Source organism: Mastigoproctus giganteus, chromosome 8 (genome assembly GCF_048544385.1).
Source record: "Mastigoproctus giganteus isolate SK-2022 chromosome 8, ASM4854438v1, whole genome shotgun sequence".
Lineage (NCBI taxonomy): Eukaryota > Metazoa > Arthropoda > Arachnida > Uropygi > Thelyphonidae > Mastigoproctus > Mastigoproctus giganteus.
The window spans coordinates 162,490,812-162,510,228 of NC_143582.1; the positions used below are offsets into that span (position 1 = coordinate 162,490,812).

Sequence of the window (19,417 nt, forward strand, 5' to 3'; positions counted from 1 at the left end):
GTCAATGATATACAGGAATTTTTCCAGCAGGGATAAGGAGGTGATTATTCCATTGTATAAGGCGATGGTCAGGCCACACCTAGAGTACTGTATACAGGTCTGGAGGCCTCATTTCAAGAAGGATGTAGAGCTGCTGGAACGAGTACAGAGAAGGGCAACAAGATTAGTGAATGGAACAAAGGGGTGCTCTTACGAAGAAAGGCTTTGCAAATTACAGTGTCTGGAGACTAGGCACCAGCGAGGTGATCTGATAGAGGTGTATAAAGCCTTGAATGGTTTAAGCATGCTCAATGCTGATGGGATTCTTCCTCTAGCTCAGAAAAATCACCTGAGAGGGCATAAATTCAAATTGAGGAAAGACAGATGTAGGATAGATGTGCGGAAATTTGCCTTTAGCCAGCGGGTGGTTGGTTGGTGGAACAGACTTCCATCCCTTGTGGTGGAGGTTGACAGCCTAAATAAGTTTAAGGCTCAGCTGGACAGGTATTTTGAACGAACAGAGGGGTGAAGTGGAAGTGGTTTTTTTTTTTTTTTTTTTGGCTGATGCTGCATAAGCTTGCTTTCTTGCATCAAATGCCTCTACTAATGCTAATGCTAATAATGAGTAGTGAAGAGTGTTTTTTCTGTTCCTTTCTTTTAGCTCAAGTGCTAATTTATTAAAAAAAATCAGTATAATTTGCATACTTTTTTGGCATACACGAGATAACTTGCGTTATCTCAAATGGGTTAATTACTCCCATTTATTTTCTACTAAAAAATTTATAAAAAAACACAAAAACCATACAATGAGTATTTGCATGATGCATACTTTTAATCTGTAAAATAAAAAAAGTCAATCCGTTATGGCACATTTTCAGGAAAAAAATGTTCCAGGAAATTTTGCAGAGAAAAATTTTTGCTTTTTATTATGAGCAAATCAATCATATTCAGTAATGGATATCTAAACCTGAGGCAGTCACGCAGGGTCTAAGAGACTCCAATGGCTTTTTTTGGGCAGCAAAAATTATTAGAATGAATGTTCTAAACAGTGTAAAATTTATTCATTTTACCATCCCTTTTCCCCATTCTGTCTAATATCTGGTCCACTCCTTTAATCCTTTACTGATTTGCATGAGATGATTAGAAATTTGGCATGACTGCTTACAGAAAAGGTTACTTAATACTTATATTAAAAAAAACAAGCATACTATTAAAAAGTACAGAACAAATCTACAACCACAAAGAACCATTATAAATATTATGTTGATTTTATTACTGTTTTTCATTTACAACATAGGAAAACTTTTGCATTACACTTAAGGCAAATATTGATTTGCCAGCAACACATTTTATGAGCAAATACTGATTTGCCAGCAACATATTTTATGAGTAAAATTCTGAAACTATCTTTGATGAAAGACCAATGTAATATTATTTGAACTTGTATTTTAAATCATCTTCATCATCATTATAAAACAAAACATTCCGGTGTACCATAGAAAAGTTACTAAGTAGTTTTAAGAATAAGGAGGAAAAAAAAGTTGCAACTTCTGAGATAAAAGTTTGACAACAAAAATGTAAAATTAATGCTGGTAACATTTGAGGAACTCCCCAACCTTTTAAGACTTTATCTGACAAGTTTTCTTTTTTTTCCCCCACTGTCTCCATCAATATCATTGCCACGTAGAGTATTCAAATGTTTTTAAATTATTGGAGACAATTCCTGTGAAATGATGCAATTTGCTTTTCGCTGATATATTACAAAATTTTAACGAGTCTCTCAATAGTTTTTTTTTCTTTTTTAAATTAAACTTCTTCGTTAATTACATGAAAAAAATATATATTTAAGAACATACAGCAGCAGCAGCAGCATATTTAATCTGATAGGCTGCAGTATAAAATTATACTGAATTACTTATTGCCTGAACTGTCACAATATCAATTTAAGAAACATAAATAAGCAAAAGATATTCACAATCAGGATAAACTTAACTTAAAACTGGACTAGGTATTTCCACGTCTCATTAATTCTGAAAATGTTCATCATTTGACAGAACTGACACAGCAATGTAAATACTCCAACAGACATATTTACAAATAGACAATATTCTTCTCAATAGTCATCTTAAAAGACTAATTTCAATTCCTTTTAATCAGCTGTGAGAATATATATTTTGAAGATTAAAATTATATATATTCATAAAAAGCAGTTTAATGTTGCTTTAGGATATTTTATTTCCATCAATTTTACTTTTAAAAAAAGTAATTTAATCACATCTAACTCTTTCTATTAGCAACTTCTAGAAAAAGAGAATATTAATAAGTCTCTTAAATTGATGGATTTCTTTTGCTGCTTCTCTGAAATACAAGGGCCAAAAAGAAAAATCCATTCTTCAAGCTACTTAATGTCAAGAAGCAGGCAGTGAAGTTCCTGAAGGAAGGGCATCTTCTTGAAAATTACCATTACCAACGTAGGAATTTCCTAAACCATACAAATGGCCACAGTACTTATCATCATCAATGTTGTCTTCAAAGAACATCTGTAAAGATTAGTAAACTGATTTGTCAAATGTTAATGAATATGGAAAAAAAAAAACTTGGCAGCTGTTTATTTTGTAAGCTTGTGCTACTAACTTAAAAAAAAAAGTGCCCTTTTCAATCCCACACTCAACAAAAAGCCAATACAAATACAGGTAACCCTCGTATAACACGGTAGTTAGGTTCCTATAAAATGTTGTGTTGTGTGACATTTTATAGGTACTTTTTCTTAGTCCCGTTTAACACAGGACTAAGAAAAAGTACAAAGAGGGGGGTTTATGTTCCAAAAGCTAACAAACTATTTCATTAATAAAATATTAACAAAACTAACAAAAATACACCATTCTAGATTTCGTGTATCTTCTGCTCTCTTTAAAAAAATCAATAATCTGGTTTTGTTTGCTTTTGCCTGATAAATCTTTGTGAATTTCATTGTATGGAACTAAGCATTTTTGAGGCTCCCTTTTGAACTTTGGGCTCCTTTCATTCAAGAATCTGCATTCAAAAAATAAGATTCTAATTGCTCGGCTAACGTTATGCCTTTCCATATGATTTTTAGTGTAAAATTTGGAAGTTTAGAATTTTCATCTGTGCTATCATCCTCTGAATTGATTTGGTTTGGTTTTACCTCCAATGCCATTTTCACCAAATCCGTTTCGCAAGCCTCTTTTTCTAACAGTAGTTCTTGAACATCTTCAGTAATTATATCTTTTTAAAATTTTTTAGGAGCATCGGCAACTAAGGCCATATTGCTCTGTGTATATTTTGTCTATAAATTGCATGTGTCCTCTGGTCAATTTTCTGTTTTGATGTATGAAAAACCTGAGTTTCCAGGAGAAAAAAAACATGGTACCCTCGCCTGAGCACAACTAACTCAGCTATGTTGTGAAAAAAAACCCATAAAAATTTCCCTGTCATCGATGGGATTTGAACTCAGGTCCTTTCCACGCGGTGTGAGTGGGGAGGAGGGCGATTCTATCAATTGTGCTACCCACAAGGGCTTCAGTAGTCATATCATCAAAACCTTCCCCTCCCACCGACGTAGCAAGTTCTATTATTGCACCGATTCCGTTTTCTGCCTGTTTGACCATATTTCTTGAATGAACCAACTCTGGCCATAGATTTTTTCCACGCGCAATTAACGTTGATGGTTTTACTTCTTTGAGCGATAAAGCTATGATTCTGATACAGTCCACAATTGAGAAATGTTTCCACGCCTCCATTACTTCAACAGATTCAGAATCAATTTTCTCCAAAATCCATTGTAATGATTTTTTCTGATGGAATGAGTTATAAAGGTAGATATAATGCCTTGATCTAATGGCAGAATGAAAGAACTGTGGCAGTAGGAACATAACTTCAACATTTGGATGACTTAAATCTTTTGGATGGTCTGGTGTGCTATCCAATAGTAATAAAACTTGAAATCTAGATTTTTCCACAAGTTCAATAGCACAGAACATAACATGGGGATTTCCCATCAAAATAAAATACAGGGATTTTTCTCTCTTTTTTTTTTTGACTAGCGAGTCAACAGAGGGGATTCAAAAAGAGTGGAAATGTTGAAAAATTAATTCCAACATACAATAATAGCAGAGATTTCCCCGCACAAAAGCTCAAAAATACCATTATGCAAGGTTTGCCAAAATTCTCTAACAGTGTTAGAGCAAAACAGTGTTGTGTGAGGATTGCCACAATTTATCAATTGTGTTAGAGAGAAACCGTGTTGTATAAATACTGTGTTATATGGGGGTTGCCTGTAGTACAATATTAAAAAACGTGTGAGAGGAAGATGTAATAAAATCCAATTTATATTTTTTCTAAACCAATAAAAATATTAGTTTTTTTCATGAGCAGATTTAACATTTCAGATAATGTTTCTTTGGAGTTTCCCTCAAAATTCAAGGTTCTTCCAAATAGTGTTCCATTTGGTTAAGCAATATTTCCCTCCAATTATTTAAACAAAGCTATTACTTATTTTTTAAAAAAAATTGTATCCATGGTATTTTACCTGCCTCTCCCTTTGATAGACATATTTAACTGATTAGTTCTGTGCAGAAATATTTGAAATCCAAAACTAAATTTCAAAACTCAGGTTTTCTAAATTTCATATGAAATCAGTTTCACAAGACAGAAATCTTTCCTACTCTTAAATGTAGTTACTAGCACAGACTAAACCACTGGCATATATCACTAATGGACAAAATAATAGCAACCATTTCTGTTAACTATGTAAAATTTGCCTTAAGCCCCGAGAAAAATTCTAAGTAGTTCAAACTTAATTCATAATCCACAACTTAATTCTCTACATACAAGTACTGACTAAGGTGAATTGTATCATCAGAGAAAGGAACTGTGTTCTGAGCAACCTAAGAAGATGATGTTTCCAAAGCAATTCTGTAATTCTGATGCTGTTGATGATTTGGCTCCTAAAGTAGTGGAGATGGGGAAGTTTACTAAAATTAAGAATGACAGAATGTGGAACAACAAATATAAAAATTGTTGGCATATATTAATCAACAGTTGGGCAACAATTAAATAAAATGGCAGAATTGGGAAAAGCTAGCGTGGAGGTGTAGGCAAATATGGAAGAAAACATGCTTAACTGCAACAGCAGGTAATTGCCTCGCCATACCAGGCACTTAAGATAGATTTTCTTGAAATTAGTCTTGCAAAACAGTTCAAATGCACATTATATAAGCTAAACTACACCAGCACTGGTCTGGTGTAAGAATAATGGCAAAACATTTTATTGAAATTATAATTTTGTTAAATTATTTTTTAAATAAAAATTAATTTGAGTGGCAGTATTGCTGTAGTTTTTTGCAGCTGCAGTAAACTCTCAATGCTTCATGTATGATCAAGACCATGAAGTTTCTCACCACTGCTGAGGATCTCGGAATGTTCTTCAGTCAATGGTACGGAATATTTATGTCTCTGACAGCACTAAAAATGCTATATTATACAAAGGCATTCTTTATCCTCATATAATACTCTTAGTGTGATAACTATTCAAAAATTAAGAAATCACTTTTCAAAATAATTCTTTCTTGTGTCAAAGAAAAGAATGTTAATATGCATTTTTTGCAATAATCTTAAAACATAACTTGTCCTAGTCCCTCACTACATTAGAACTCCACAGGAATGCAGTTAAAAAAAAAAAAAAAAAAAAAAAGAAAAAAAAGAAAAAAAAAAAAGGATGTTAGCACCAGCATTAGCTGAGGCACATGATGCAAGAAAGCAAGCTTATAGGGCATCAGCAAAAAAAAAAAAACAAAAAAAAACCCCTTCCTAATTCACCTATTGGGTCACTCTAAATGTTTGTCTAGTTCAGCCTTAAATTTATTTAAGTTATCAATTTCCACAACAACAGATGGAAGTATGTTCCAGAAATCAAATACCGCTGCCTAAAGGCAAACTTCCGCACATCTATTCTACAACTGTCTTTCCTCAATTTGAATCTATGCCCCCTCAGGTTCTTAATCTCAGCAAGCGGAAGTATCCCATCAGCATTCAGCCTGTTCAAACCATTCAAAGCCTTATACCATCTTAATCAGATCACCTCGCAGGTGCCTAGTCTCCTGCTGCAACTTGCAGCAGGAGACTAGGAGACTTAAGTTCTGCAAGTTGCAGATGCTGCAACTTGCAGAACTCTTGGTAAGAGCACTCCTTTGTTCCTCTCACCAATCTTGTTGCCCTTCTCTGTACTCTTTCTAGCAACTCTACATTCTTCCTAAAATGAAGCCTCCAGACCTGCATGCAGTACTCAAGTTGTGGAGCCATTGCCTTATACAAAGGAATAATCACCTCCTTGTCTCTACTAGCAAAATTCCTATATATCATTGACAAAACTCCATGACCTGCTCTGGCAGCCCGTCTGCACTGTTCAGAAAACTTCATATCTGACTGCACAATTACCCCCAGGTCTTCATTCTCCATCTTCCTGAGTGTATTACCACACAGTTGGTACATTTATCTTGGTTTACTGCTACCCACATGCAGTACTTTGCATTCGTCAATGTTAAACTTCAGTTGCCACTTCTCAGCCCATCTGCCTAACATTTCTAGATCCTGTTGCAGTAGCATACTGTCTTTACTGTCATTAACAACCCTGTAAACCTTTGTATCAACTGCAAACTTAGACATTAAGCCTGATATACCTTCATTGATATCACTGATAAATATACAAAACAACAATGGGCCCAACACCGAACCATAGGGGACTCCACTAATAACATTAGTCCACGTAGAGCAGTATCCATTTATTTCCTCTCTCTACAGTCTCCTACTAAACCATCCCTTTATTAATTGCAGCAACTTAACCTTAATGCCATACCTCTCCAATTTGTACAACAGTCTTCCACATGCAACAATATCAAAAGCTTTTCTGAAATCCAAGTATATGATATCAAAATTATTTTTTGCATCCATTCCTTTGTGACCACATTGTAGCATCCAATCAAACTGGTCAGACAAGACTTCCCCTTAACAAACCCATGCTGTGTCTGAACTATTACTTTAGCACACTAACGTGAAGAATTTTTTTCCTTTATTGCATCCCTCATTCATTTAATTTTTTTATTTTTAATTCCCTAATATTTACCTATTCTTGATGACTAGGGTGACTGGAGTCTGATTCACACCAAACAGTTTACAAAATGGAAGAAAACTACTGCTTATAAAATCCATTATTAATACTTTTCTGGAGTTAGTACAAGAATTATTTCCCTCAAAAGAAGAGCTTTCTGATTTCACTAAATGCTAAAGGATTTCCATCTCAGGCATGGTGCAGGATCTCCGGCAGCGAGATTTAAATTTTCCACTTGTTCTGATTTTACTTTATTCATGGTCATAAGTATTTCAGTACCATTATACCATCTGGTCAACAGTATTCTTACACATTGTAACCTGATTCAGGAAAGGTTGAGCAGATGGGCTGAGAGGTGGCAAATGAAGTTTAACATTGACAAATGTAAAGTACTACATATGGGAAACAGCAACCCCAGAGCAACGTATCAACCCTGTGGTACTACACTGACAGTGGTAGAGAATGAAAAGGACCTGGGGGTAATTGTGCAGGCAGATATGAAGTTCTCTGAGCAGTGCAGACGGGCTGCAAGAGTAGCTCACGGTGTCTTATCAATGATATACAGGAATTTTTCTAGCAGGGATAAGAAGGTGATTATTCCCTTGTATAAGGCAATGGTCAGGCCACACCTTGAGTACTGTATACAGGTCTGGAGGCCTCATTTGAAGAAGGATGCAGAGCTGCTGGAACGAGCACAGAGAAGGGCAACAAGATTAGTGAATGGAACAAAGGGTTGCTCTTAGGAAGAAAGGCTTAAGTTTTGCAAATTACAGTGTCTGGAGACTAGGCACTGGCAAGGTGATCTGATAGAGGTGTATAAAGCCTTGAATGGTTTGAGCATGCTCAATGCTGATGGGATTCTTCCTCTTGCTCAGAATAATCACCTGAGAGGGCATAAATTCATATTGAGGAAAGACAGATGTAGGATAGATGTGCGGAAATTTGCGTTTAGCCAGCAGGTAGTGGTTGGTGGAACAGACTTCCATCCCTTGTTGTGGAAGTTGATAGCCTTAATAAATTAAAAGATCAGCTGGACAGGTATTTCGAACTAACAGAGGGGTGAAGTGGAAGTTTTTTTTTTTTTTTTTTTGGCTGATGCTGCATAAGCTTGCTTTCTTGCAGCATATGCCTCTAATAATGCTAATGCTTATTTGTGTAATTTTTAAATTCTACACGAGTTCTCTCACACTGTACCATACTGTATTTACATAATTTTGAGTGCACAATGTTTAATTAATTTTTAATCTTCGAATAATTTTTCCTTATTAATAGATATCAGATTATATGCATCTGCATTGTGTATATGAAAATCTATATTGTGGCTGTTTTAATCATTACAGCATATAAATGTACAGAACATGGATACAAGCAATGCTGCATATCCCCAATTCACAGAGGGAGATCTAAGGATGACATGAGTAATTACAGACCAGTTAGTTTTACTTCTGTTCTGGGTAAAATAATGGAGTCACGGGTTAAAGATGCACTGCAGGGTCATCTGGACAAGACTGCAGCAATAATTCAGACACAGCATGAGTTTGCTAAGGGAAAGTCTTGTCTGACAAATTTGATTGGATACTACAAAGGAACTAGATGCAAAAAATAATTTTGATATCATATACTTGGATTTCAGGTAAGCTTTTTTGGCACTGTTGTGCATGGAAGATTACTGTACAAATTGGAGCAGTATGCTATTAAGGGTACGTTGCTACAATGGATAAAAGCGTGGTTGAGAGGCAGAAGACAGAGTGGTAATCAATGGACAATGCTCTTTGTGTAGTAATGTTATTAGTGAAGGCCCACAGGGTTGGATGTTGGGCCCACTGTTGTTTTGTATATTTATCAATGATATTGATGAAGGTATATCAGGCCTAGTGTCAAAGTTTGCAGATGATACAAAGGTTGGCAGGGTTGTTAATGGCAGTGTGCTACTGCAACAGAATCTAGAAAATTTGGGCAGATGGGCTGAGAAGTGGCAACTGAAGTTTAACATTGACAAATGCAAAGTGCTGCATATGGGTAGAAGTAACCCCAGAGGAATGCACCAAATCACCAAATGTGTGGTACTGCACTTAGGGTGGTAGAAAATGAAAAAGACCTGGGAGTGATTTCGCAGTGAAATATGAAGTTTTCTGAGCAATGCAGACAGACTGCCAGAGCAAGTCATGGAGTATTGTCAATGATATACTGGAATTTTGCTAGCAGGGAAAAGGAGGTGATTATCCCTTTGCATAAGGCAATGGCCAGGCCATGCCTTGAGTACTGCATACAGGTCTGGAGGCCTCATTTTAGGAAGGAAGTAGAGTTTCTTGAGCGTGTACAGAGAAGGGCAACAAGATTGGTGAGGGGAACGAAGGGGTCCTCTTACAAATAAAGGCTTAAGTTCTGCAAATTGCAGCAGCTGGAGACTAGGCCTGCCTGCTAGGTGATCTGATTGAGGTGTATAAGGCCTTGAATGGGCTGAGCATGCTGAATTCTGATGGGATTCTTCCGCCTGCTCAGATTATGAACCTGAGGGGACATAAATTCGAACTGATGAAAGACAGTTGTAGAACAGATGTGAGGAAATTTGCCTTTAGCCAGCGGATAGTTGATTTCTTGAACACACGTCCATCTGTTGTTGTGGAAGTTGATAGATAAATAAATTCAAGGAGGAACTGGACAAACTTTTAGAGGGAATGGTTGTGTGAATTTTTTTTTTTTTTTTTTTTTTTTGCTGATGCTGCATAAGCTCATACGTTTGCTTTCTTGCATCATATGCGTCTATTACTACTACTATTATTACTGCAGTCTTGTCTGTGTGATCCTGCATCACTTCTTTAACCAATGATTCCATTATTTTCCACATAACAGAAGTTAAACTAACAGGTTTATAATTATTTGTGTCACCCTTTGTACCGCTTTTGTGAACTGGGGATACATTTGCATATCTCCAAACCATTTGAAACTCCCCTGAATCTAAGAGTGCTGTCATAATTATTGCTAAGGGTTTGCTTCCTTCCTTCCCTCGCTGCCTCCTTCAAATATAACTGGATAGATTCCAACTGCCCCAGGAGCCTTTTTTATGTTTAACTTCAACAATTTCTCCTCCACTTTGAGCTCCATTATTACAAAATCATTTATCTACCTGTATGAGTTTAGTAAACTTCTGTCCTCCCTTTCCTTACAAAATTCCTAATGTGTGAATGTAGACACAACATACTCATTCAGTTTGTCAGCTATCTGAGCAGGATCATCAACAGACGGACCATCAACATCAAGTGGACCAATCTGATTCAGCCCCTTCCTTCTAGAGTTTGCATAAGTAAAGAAGTCTGTCTGTTGTTTTTCTCTGCATCCTTTGCCAAGGATTTCTCATAATCAGCCTTCACTTGCCTAACCTCCTTTATGACTTGATCAGACTAGTTTATATCTGCCATAGCTTCTGTGTCACCTTATAATTTATATACAACCCACACATTTTTCTTCTTTGCTCAGAGTTCATGTGACATCCATTTAATTACATTATATATCTTGAACAGTATTTCTTAGTTGGTATTAAAACCCTAGTAGCGTCAAAGATTAATTCCTTGAAGGTTTCCCATTTAGAATTTGCTGTTGGTAACATCATCAGTTGGTCCCACTGCATTAGACTTAAAAAATTTCTGACACCCTGTAGGTAGTTATATCTTTAAGTAAATCCCATATCAGTACACTGTGATCATTTTCACCTAGTGGTTCCTTTATCTGCAAATTCTTAATGCTTGAATAATCACTGCTGATAATCAGGTCAAGAGTATTACTCTCTCTGGTTGCCCCTTGAACAGATTGCTGTATGAAACAATCCTCCAATAAATTCACAAAAGTCTTGCTAGCATGTGCGAGTGACAAACCCAAGAGTTCCAGTCTTAACTTTTCTTAATTTTAGCTTTCCATTCTGATTTACTGGCTCACTCTATTTCTCTGAACAATTGTTCGTTGTACTCCTCAGTCATTAGGCTTATAACATACTCCTACTTTCATTTTCCCAGTGTTTGTCACACCAAACTGCCTCAACATTGCATTGTCCACCAACATCAATTGGATGCACTTCCTTAGATTTTATGTGCTTTTTTAACTAACAGCATAACCCCTCCTCCCTTCCTGTCCTGTCTATCCTTTCTATACACATTGTACTCCCCACATTCCAATTCTGCACTGCTTATATCTGTGTGACACCATGTCTCTGATATCCCAACAATATCTGCCTTTGATGTCTTGATCAACACTTCAAATTCATCAAATTTATTTACTATACTTCTAGCATCGGTGTACATGTAAGTATACATGCAGCTGTTCTTACTCTTTGTTACCATAACACAGCCCATGTATTTATTTGTTCCATGATGACTCCCAGCAGCTCTTGAAATCTCCAGCAACTTGCTCTCTAGGCTGCTATTCACTACAATAGAAGCAGTTGGACAGACTACTTGAGTAGCTGAGACCCGCTAATTTTCATAAAGGCGGACAAATGCTGCTAATTTATTGTGATTTTTCCTTGTAGTGAATCTGCGTTCTCATTACGGATTCAAAATAAACTTTGTGGATTTTAGTATAGGCTATTTTTGGAATATTAAATTTTGAAAATATTATATTTTAAGGCAGAAGAATTTTCTTACCTGGGGCTTCCTTCAGGAACGGCCGCATCCAAGTGAGATGTAATTCGAAAGGTATTGAAATAGGATATATCTAGTAGGGGGATGAAGGAAAAAGCAAGCTTTTGTCCTAAACCCTTGCATGGGGAGTAATTATAAGTATAAAGGGAGATGATGTCCTAAAGCCTGATGGGGGCTTTTCGTTAATACCATCTTTGCTGCTGTGTTGCCTGATGCACAGGGGTGAGCTCTGGCATTGAGTTGGGCAGCTGAGAGCTTGATGGGCCCTCATATTAACTGCTTTGAGAGCATCTACCCTACACCCCAAACTCTCATAGATGCTCATCAGAATGCTGAGTTGGCGCCTAAGCTCTTCACACAGTCTGTGCACCTAGCACACACAAAGACATCCTCCTTGGCTAGATCATGTCCTGTTCTAGAAAGGTCCACAAACATTTCACATTTCACACATTTTTTTAGACTGTGATGTGTTGGCGAATCACCCCCTTCAGTTCTCCCTCGAGCCATAGCACTCCCTCTAATCAGTGCACATTTCTTTGCTGCTCTAGTCTGGGTGATGATTCCATTTAAGTACAATTTAATTAACAATGAAATTTAATAAGATTACTAAATTTTACTGATTAATTGTTAATATTGTACTAAGCTAACAGATTTCTAATACAGTGCTACGTATTTAGCTATCTAGTTTTACGTTAAACCGTACGCTATCAAGTTTGGGATATACGTTAGGCTATTCTATATCACATAACAATGGCGGAAAGTTATGAACAGTAAAATATACAGACACTAAGTATTAACTTTCAAAATCATTATCTAAATTCAAAATAAACCAAGGAGCTTGACCATTTCCATATTTTTCCATTTATTTACACACACAATTTTATGTACATTCTCATGATATACAGGGTTGTTAAAATTAAAGTATCTTTATATAGAGGGCTCTGGAGCGAGTTCTAAGGCTAGTACTGAAAAGAAATTTGGACAACAGGTACAATAAAGAATGCACCCCCCATTTATTGGAAAAAAAAAAAAAAAATAGTTACAAAATTCTGTCACTTAATGGCGCATAACTATCTTAGTTACGATTATGCAAATAACGTAAGTTATTTGCATAATCATAAGATATTGCCACAGTGCCACTACTCAGCTCTACTGTACTGTATAAAAGCAAAGCAGTCTCTTCAAAATCATACAGTAGATGTTTGCCTGCACTACAGCAGCAATGCCAACAACATTGCAGGAAAAGGCGCTATTAGTGAAGCTGTACTATCAGAACAGCAACAATGCAGCTGCGGTTATCAGAGAATTCCAGCATCAGTAGCGCATAAGGCCCACGTGGACCTATGGCTGTTTGTGCTGTCTGTAAAACGATTGCACAATCTGAAGAGAAAGGACATCTTGGTGTTCAACCAGTTAGAGGTCGAAAATGAGTGGACTCCTCTCGTGTTGAAGATGTGGCTATAGCTGGTTCCCCCCCCCCTTTGTTAGTTATTATTATTTTTTATTATTATTAGCTATATGGTGCAAGGAAGCCTGAGGCTTATTCTGCACCAGCCAAAAAAAAAAAAAAAAATTCCTGAGTTACCCTGAGAGAGAGAGAGAGAGAAATCACCAAGAAAGAGAAGAATGATGATATCCAGCTCAGGACCCTGGGTTGGCCAAGCCCATACTCACCAGATGTGAGCCCCTAGTTGTTGGCACATCGGCTTCTGTGGCCATAATGCACCTCCAAAGGTTTTTGCAGTACTCTGATCCAAGCCCTAGGCGGGATTCGAATCCGCAACCTTTGGGTTGCCAGGTGGGCACTTTACCCATCCAGCTAGCCCGGTCGGCAAGGCTATAGCTGTAATGGATTTATCAAGTCAATCTCCATGTGGTAGCGCAAGTGTGCCAGCTGTTTCTCATGAAGTGGACATGCCGTATTCCACTGTAAGGCTAGTAATGCATCAGGTGCTGCGGTACTATCCTTACAAGATGGTGTTGCAGTAATATCCTTATAAGATGCACATGTTACAGCAGCTAAAGCATGGTGATGCAGATATTCATTTCACATACGCACTTCAGTTTCTTGAGTGAATGACAGTAGATATCATTTGGCCATGGAACATCCTTTGAAGTGATGAAGTCCACTTCTGCTTAAATGGACAAGTGAATATGCACAACTGTCACATTTGGACAACAGAAAACCCTCGAGTTATCCAAGAGGTCCCGTTGCATTCCCCAAAAGTGACAGTGTGGTGTGGATTTACGGCTACATTCATGATTGGGTCATATTTTTTTGAACAGGTAACACCTACTGAACCCCGCACCTGTTCCGTCACTGGACAGCGATATTATGAAACATTGGCAAATTTCACAATACCAGAGCTGCAACAACGTGGGTACCTTCAGGATACCATATTCATGCAAGATGGTGCGCCACCTCACATCCACCATTGTCCAAAGATTGCTAAGGCAACACTTTACAGATGAATGGGTCATCAGCCGTTGTTTCCAGACATCTTGGCCACCCCGATCACTGGACCTCACCCCGTGCGACTTCTGGTTGTGGGTTTTTGAAGAACCAGGTGTATCAGGAAGGATGTCAAACTCTGGCAGATCTGAAGAACAGCATTAGACATCATGTGCTAGCTATTCCAGTTCACACGTTATGTTCTGCTGTAGAAAATGCTGTTCTTCAAATGGAAACTGTTGTTGACCAAACTGGAGGATACATTGAACAATTATAGCACTGTTCAAGTGATTTGTATTGCCACAGTGCTATATAGTGACAAATTTTGTAACAAATTTTTTTTCCCAATAAATGGAGAGCACATTCTTTATTGTACCCGTTGTCCAAATTGCTCTTCAGTACGAGCCTTAGAACTCGCTCCAGAGACCTCTTACATAGGGATACTTTAATTTTAACAACCCCATATATACAATTTATATACAAGGTTATATACGTTTTATACACATTATCATATATATCCATTCTATATAATAGTAATCAAGGTACTATGTGTGTTCTTGTATTGGGGTAGCTCCTAGGTGTTAGCCCATCTCCACCTTTGTACTCTGTTATAGTGCAGAAACTCTGCATAATGGGCCTGAAAAAGTGTAAGTGTATGTGTGTAAATATTAATGTGTGCTGTTTTGTTTGTGTCAGGCCACTTTGAGTATATAAATGCGGAGTTGGAGGGACCCTTGGTGCCACTTGACAATCAACACTGTACACACTCCTCTCCCAATCATATATATATATCCCAATCATATATATATATATATACACATTAAGTTTTTGCTGTTATCTCTACAATTTCACCTTTCTTTCTGACTGGTTTACATATTCACCAGGCCAATGCCAAACAAATTATTTTTCTTCTTCAGCTATTGCCTATACTCTGTTCTCTGGAACAACTTCACACTTGTTAATGTACACTATAGTAGCATATCATGAGTGTTTCAATAACCTTATATAACTGGGAGGGGAGGTATTTTTATTTTATGCTTTACTGCTCTAAATATAAAATTCACTTCATTAATGTCAAGGGAAATCAACCTCCATAAAAACAGCAATGGTTAAGCACTAAAATAAGCCAGATAATTGTTTTTGATACAACAAAAAGAAACAGAATACTCTTACCTCTCTCATTTTGAAAAATGCTGCCCCAGTAAGTAAACTATCACTACCAGCCTGATGCTGAGGTCCAATCCTCTCTAGCTGAAATATTACAATTCAAAACCAAAGTAATAACAAAATTTTGTGTAACACTGTAGAATAACTATCAGCATTTATCACTTATACTGCAAACATCACTACACTTTATCTTAATCTATAGGATTATTCAAGACTGTCTATTATCCTGAAACATACTTTTACATTTCTGAAATTTTGAACATTTAGTAGAACATTTTTGTCGAGGCAATCATAATCTCACAGCTACACAAGCTTAAGGTGGAAAAATAATAGTTTTAATCATCAGAATGAATTACAGTTTCCTATGCATTCATTTTTATTTAATTTACTGCCCATTATGTATGTATTTATTATGGTCAGAGACACTCAGAGCAAGCATTAGTTCTGGCACCGGTCTATAGAACTCCATTCACCCCAACCCTTTGCAGTTGAATGACATAACTACTATAATATCATAAAATTCCACTCTTAGTCTGATGTCACAGAAGCCAAGATTCAGTATTGCTGATTATGAGATTTGTTTTCCTACCTGTTGGCATACCTATTATAGTGCCAGCTATTGATACTTCATAAAAACAATCTGAAAATCTAAATCACTGTTTATGTTAAAAACTGCTGCTTGCTATTTATCAACAGCAGGCAGCAGTTTTTAATTTTTTTTAAAAGAGGAAGATTATTTATATATTGTATCAACATCTTGTGAAAACCTTTCTGATTCAAAATTTCATTTACCTGTATCAGATAATGACAACTATATTACTTTAGTAGATCCAAATGGATGTTTCTAGCAAAGTGGCTGTTTATAACAAAATATCCTTATATGGGCCTCAACAGAAGCAAAGAGTAAAAATTTTTAATCAAATTATGATTAAGAATAGTTATAGCATGTTGTACATTCTCAAAAAACATTCATATTATTATTTGAACAGTACCAGGGCTTGCCACTCATATACATATTGTATTTTTGTCTGTATAAGTGTGTTTGTGGAAATCTGCTTACATGCATCTAATTTAAAAACAATGTAATTAAATGCAACAGAATCTCAGCTAGGTAATCACAAGTACTGCCAAATTACAGGAAATTTTGTCATTATTAGCTCATGTACACCCCAAAATATATAATTAAATAAATAAATTTTCTGTTTATACTCCGGGTCGACCAAATGGTCAGAGAAGTTCACAAGATAGACAGAATATAAGAAACAGTAACCAACGGACATCAAAGAGCATTTTTTATTATTGTTGTTGAGACTGGACCACATGGGAAAGACAGCAAAATTAAGCTGGGCTGAGGAGTTTATGGTTAGTGATCTCCTCTTTTCCCAATACATTTTTTCCAGCAGTTTTACATTGCTGCTGAGCTTGCTTTCTCCCACTCTCTAGTCCAATATTGTATGCAACATCTTTCAGTGTTAATATTTTCAGATATTCTAGAACTTGAATTACTTAGTTCACAACACCAGCAAGTAGCTTGCTGTGATTGTAAGCTTTGAAGGCTTGAATAATGCCCCGATCTATCGGCTGAATTAATGCAGTTGTGTTTCTTGACAGGAATGTGACTTTGATCTTGTCATCTTTCGATTTTAGGACACCAGCTGAAGGATGAGCTGAGTAGTGATCTAATGGTAAGAGAGCCTTTTTCTTCAAGTTTTTTGGAAAGCAAATGGCATCTCAATGATAGTACAAACTCACTGGGGACTTTGACTTTTGCTAATGCATAATGGCTCTAACTTGTGATTTCCAATTTTGTTTGCACACAGTAACACAGTAATTCTCTCTCTTTGTTAGTTTTCATGTCTGCTTTGTTGGGTACGTTTTTAATATCCAGTGACGTTGTGGAGAAGTTTACAGAAAAGTGCTGTTTCATCACAGTTGTACAACTATTCATCTGTGAATTGACTATCTTGAATCACATTCAGTAAATTCAGCAGGAATTCAGCAAACACTTCTGCTGCCGTAATGTCATCAAATGCAGATTCGCCTACAAGACTAACTTGAGATATCCCATGACGAGCCTTCCATCTCCAAAGTCACCCTCCAGAAACTTTAAATGTGTCATCATCTCCATCAAGTAGCTTATGAAAAGTGCCTGTGCTTTTACAATTACCCCATTCATTGGTACTCCTTTACTATGCTTCTGTAGAAACCACTTGTATAAGCATTGGTCTACATCACTGTTTTCACAAAGTCTAGTTTTCTTTTTTTTGGAGGCCTATTTCATCTTCTATAGTCTACAAACGAATGCAATTTTTCCTCCTCTTTCATCCAACCACAGATTATTTGGAATTCCACACTTGTGAAATATACTGCATCTTATTCTGCCATTCTATATATATATATTTTTTTGATATATATATATATTTTTTTTTGGTGGCCATTATACTCCAGTCCTACTGATTTTCTAATTTTGCCATGTATTTATTTCTGATGCCCTAGAATTTACCAGGTTTGGAGAAAACTAAATCAAAACCAAACTGTCTGGCCTAATATAGTACTGAAGTGAAGTTATGTGATTTCTCCAGAAATCACTTGTCAATTCATGTATATTTTTGTCTAGTTTAGCCCTCAGCAGTTTATGCTATCCTAAGTGTAACTTATACTCGAAGAAAGGATGTCATGCACTTTTGTTTACAAAAATTTACTTTGTAACTAATGAAATGCACCTCACGAACAGTAGTATGAAGAGGTGTTATATTGAGGCAGCAGGCAGTGCTCTATATGCTGTTCTCACTAAGTTATTAGTGGTTGACAAGAATTGTGTTAAGTACCAACTGCATGTGAGCTACATGATACATGACTGTTATGCAGCACAATCCAAATAGTAGCAAGTGTTTTCAGTGACAAAAATAAAATGAACAGATTTCCAATATGAAATTGCAAGTTCTTCAAACACAATTTTTTTTTCATAATTTGTTTTGGGGGACATGATCATATCAAAATGTATCCAAAACTGCAGCATGAAGGGATGCATTATATTGATGTTGCACTGTATATCCATTAAGGCAGTGAGCAGTGCTCTATATACTGTTCTCATTAAGCTATTAGTGGCTGACAAGAATTGTGCTGAGTACCACCTGAAAACGTGCTATATGATATGTGACTGTTATGCAGCACAATCCAAATAGTAGCAAGTGTTTTCAACAACAAAAGTAAAATGAACGGATAACTTGTTTGAACGCATGTTATGAATGTTGCATTTTATCATCTAACAGTGCAGCGTGTGTTTTAAGGGTTTGTTCAAACCGAAAAAAAAAAAAAAAAAAAAAAAGATTAACATATGGTATGATGGAAAGATTGGTGTGTAAATGCTAATGAATTAAATTACTTACAAAATGATTGTTTACATTATAGCTGGTAGAATTACACTGCTGCTTACAAATTAAAGAAATAAAATCTTGCACTTTCAAAACACATAGAACACAGGTGAAATGTTCAGTTCTAAGTTTGGGCAAACAAAACGTACGTAAACTGTTTATATATGTAATTTGCTGTGGGATGGTAGCAGAAAGGAAAATTTAAAGTCTACTGAATATATCAGAGACAGTTTCTTTGAGAAAAACATCACAGATGAAAGTTTTATTGAAATTATGGTATAGATTCCTTCTGTTTTCTTAGCACAGAATATGAAAGAAAAAGAGGCTGCTCTAATTGTTAATCAATGTATATACTCGGCTTTGAGGTTTTATGATGAAATGCATAACTGAAAAATTTTAGAGAAAATACTGAAAAATTATATTCTTTCATGTTTTTGCTTATAGTTCTAAGATAATATTTTTACACACATACTAATAAAGGGAATTTTATTCTGGTAATTAGTGAGAACCAAGAATCTGAAGGGAATGGGAAACTTAACAATAACTGTTATATGTGAAGTCAGGATCAGGATAGTTATACAAGGATCTCATAGGTCTCTAAAATAAGCAGGAAGAAGCACGGGCATTTATGAATATTTAATATTACATTTTTTCCCTTGGTCAGTAATACATGATGTTTCTTTAC

At 36.2% G+C, this 19,417-nt stretch overlaps 1 protein-coding gene across 5 annotated transcripts in view; it reads right to left on the reverse strand.

Moving 5' to 3' along the window:
• Window positions 1-2,310: 2,310 nt before the first annotated feature.
• Window positions 2,311-19,417, reverse strand: part of LOC150081971 (CCR4-NOT transcription complex subunit 7-like) — a 180,867-nt gene continuing 163,760 nt past the window's right edge. For all 5 annotated transcript variants that reach the window (XM_090379867.1, XM_090379865.1, XM_090379870.1 and 2 more), the window contains 2 exons: window positions 15,365-15,442; window positions 2,311-2,519 (listed from right to left, as the gene is read on the reverse strand). In XM_090379867.1, coding sequence (XP_090235993.1) covers window positions 2,388-2,519; window positions 15,365-15,442 — 210 coding nt within the window. In that variant the 3' untranslated portion in view covers window positions 2,311-2,387. The remainder of the gene's footprint in view (window positions 2,520-15,364; window positions 15,443-19,417) is intronic.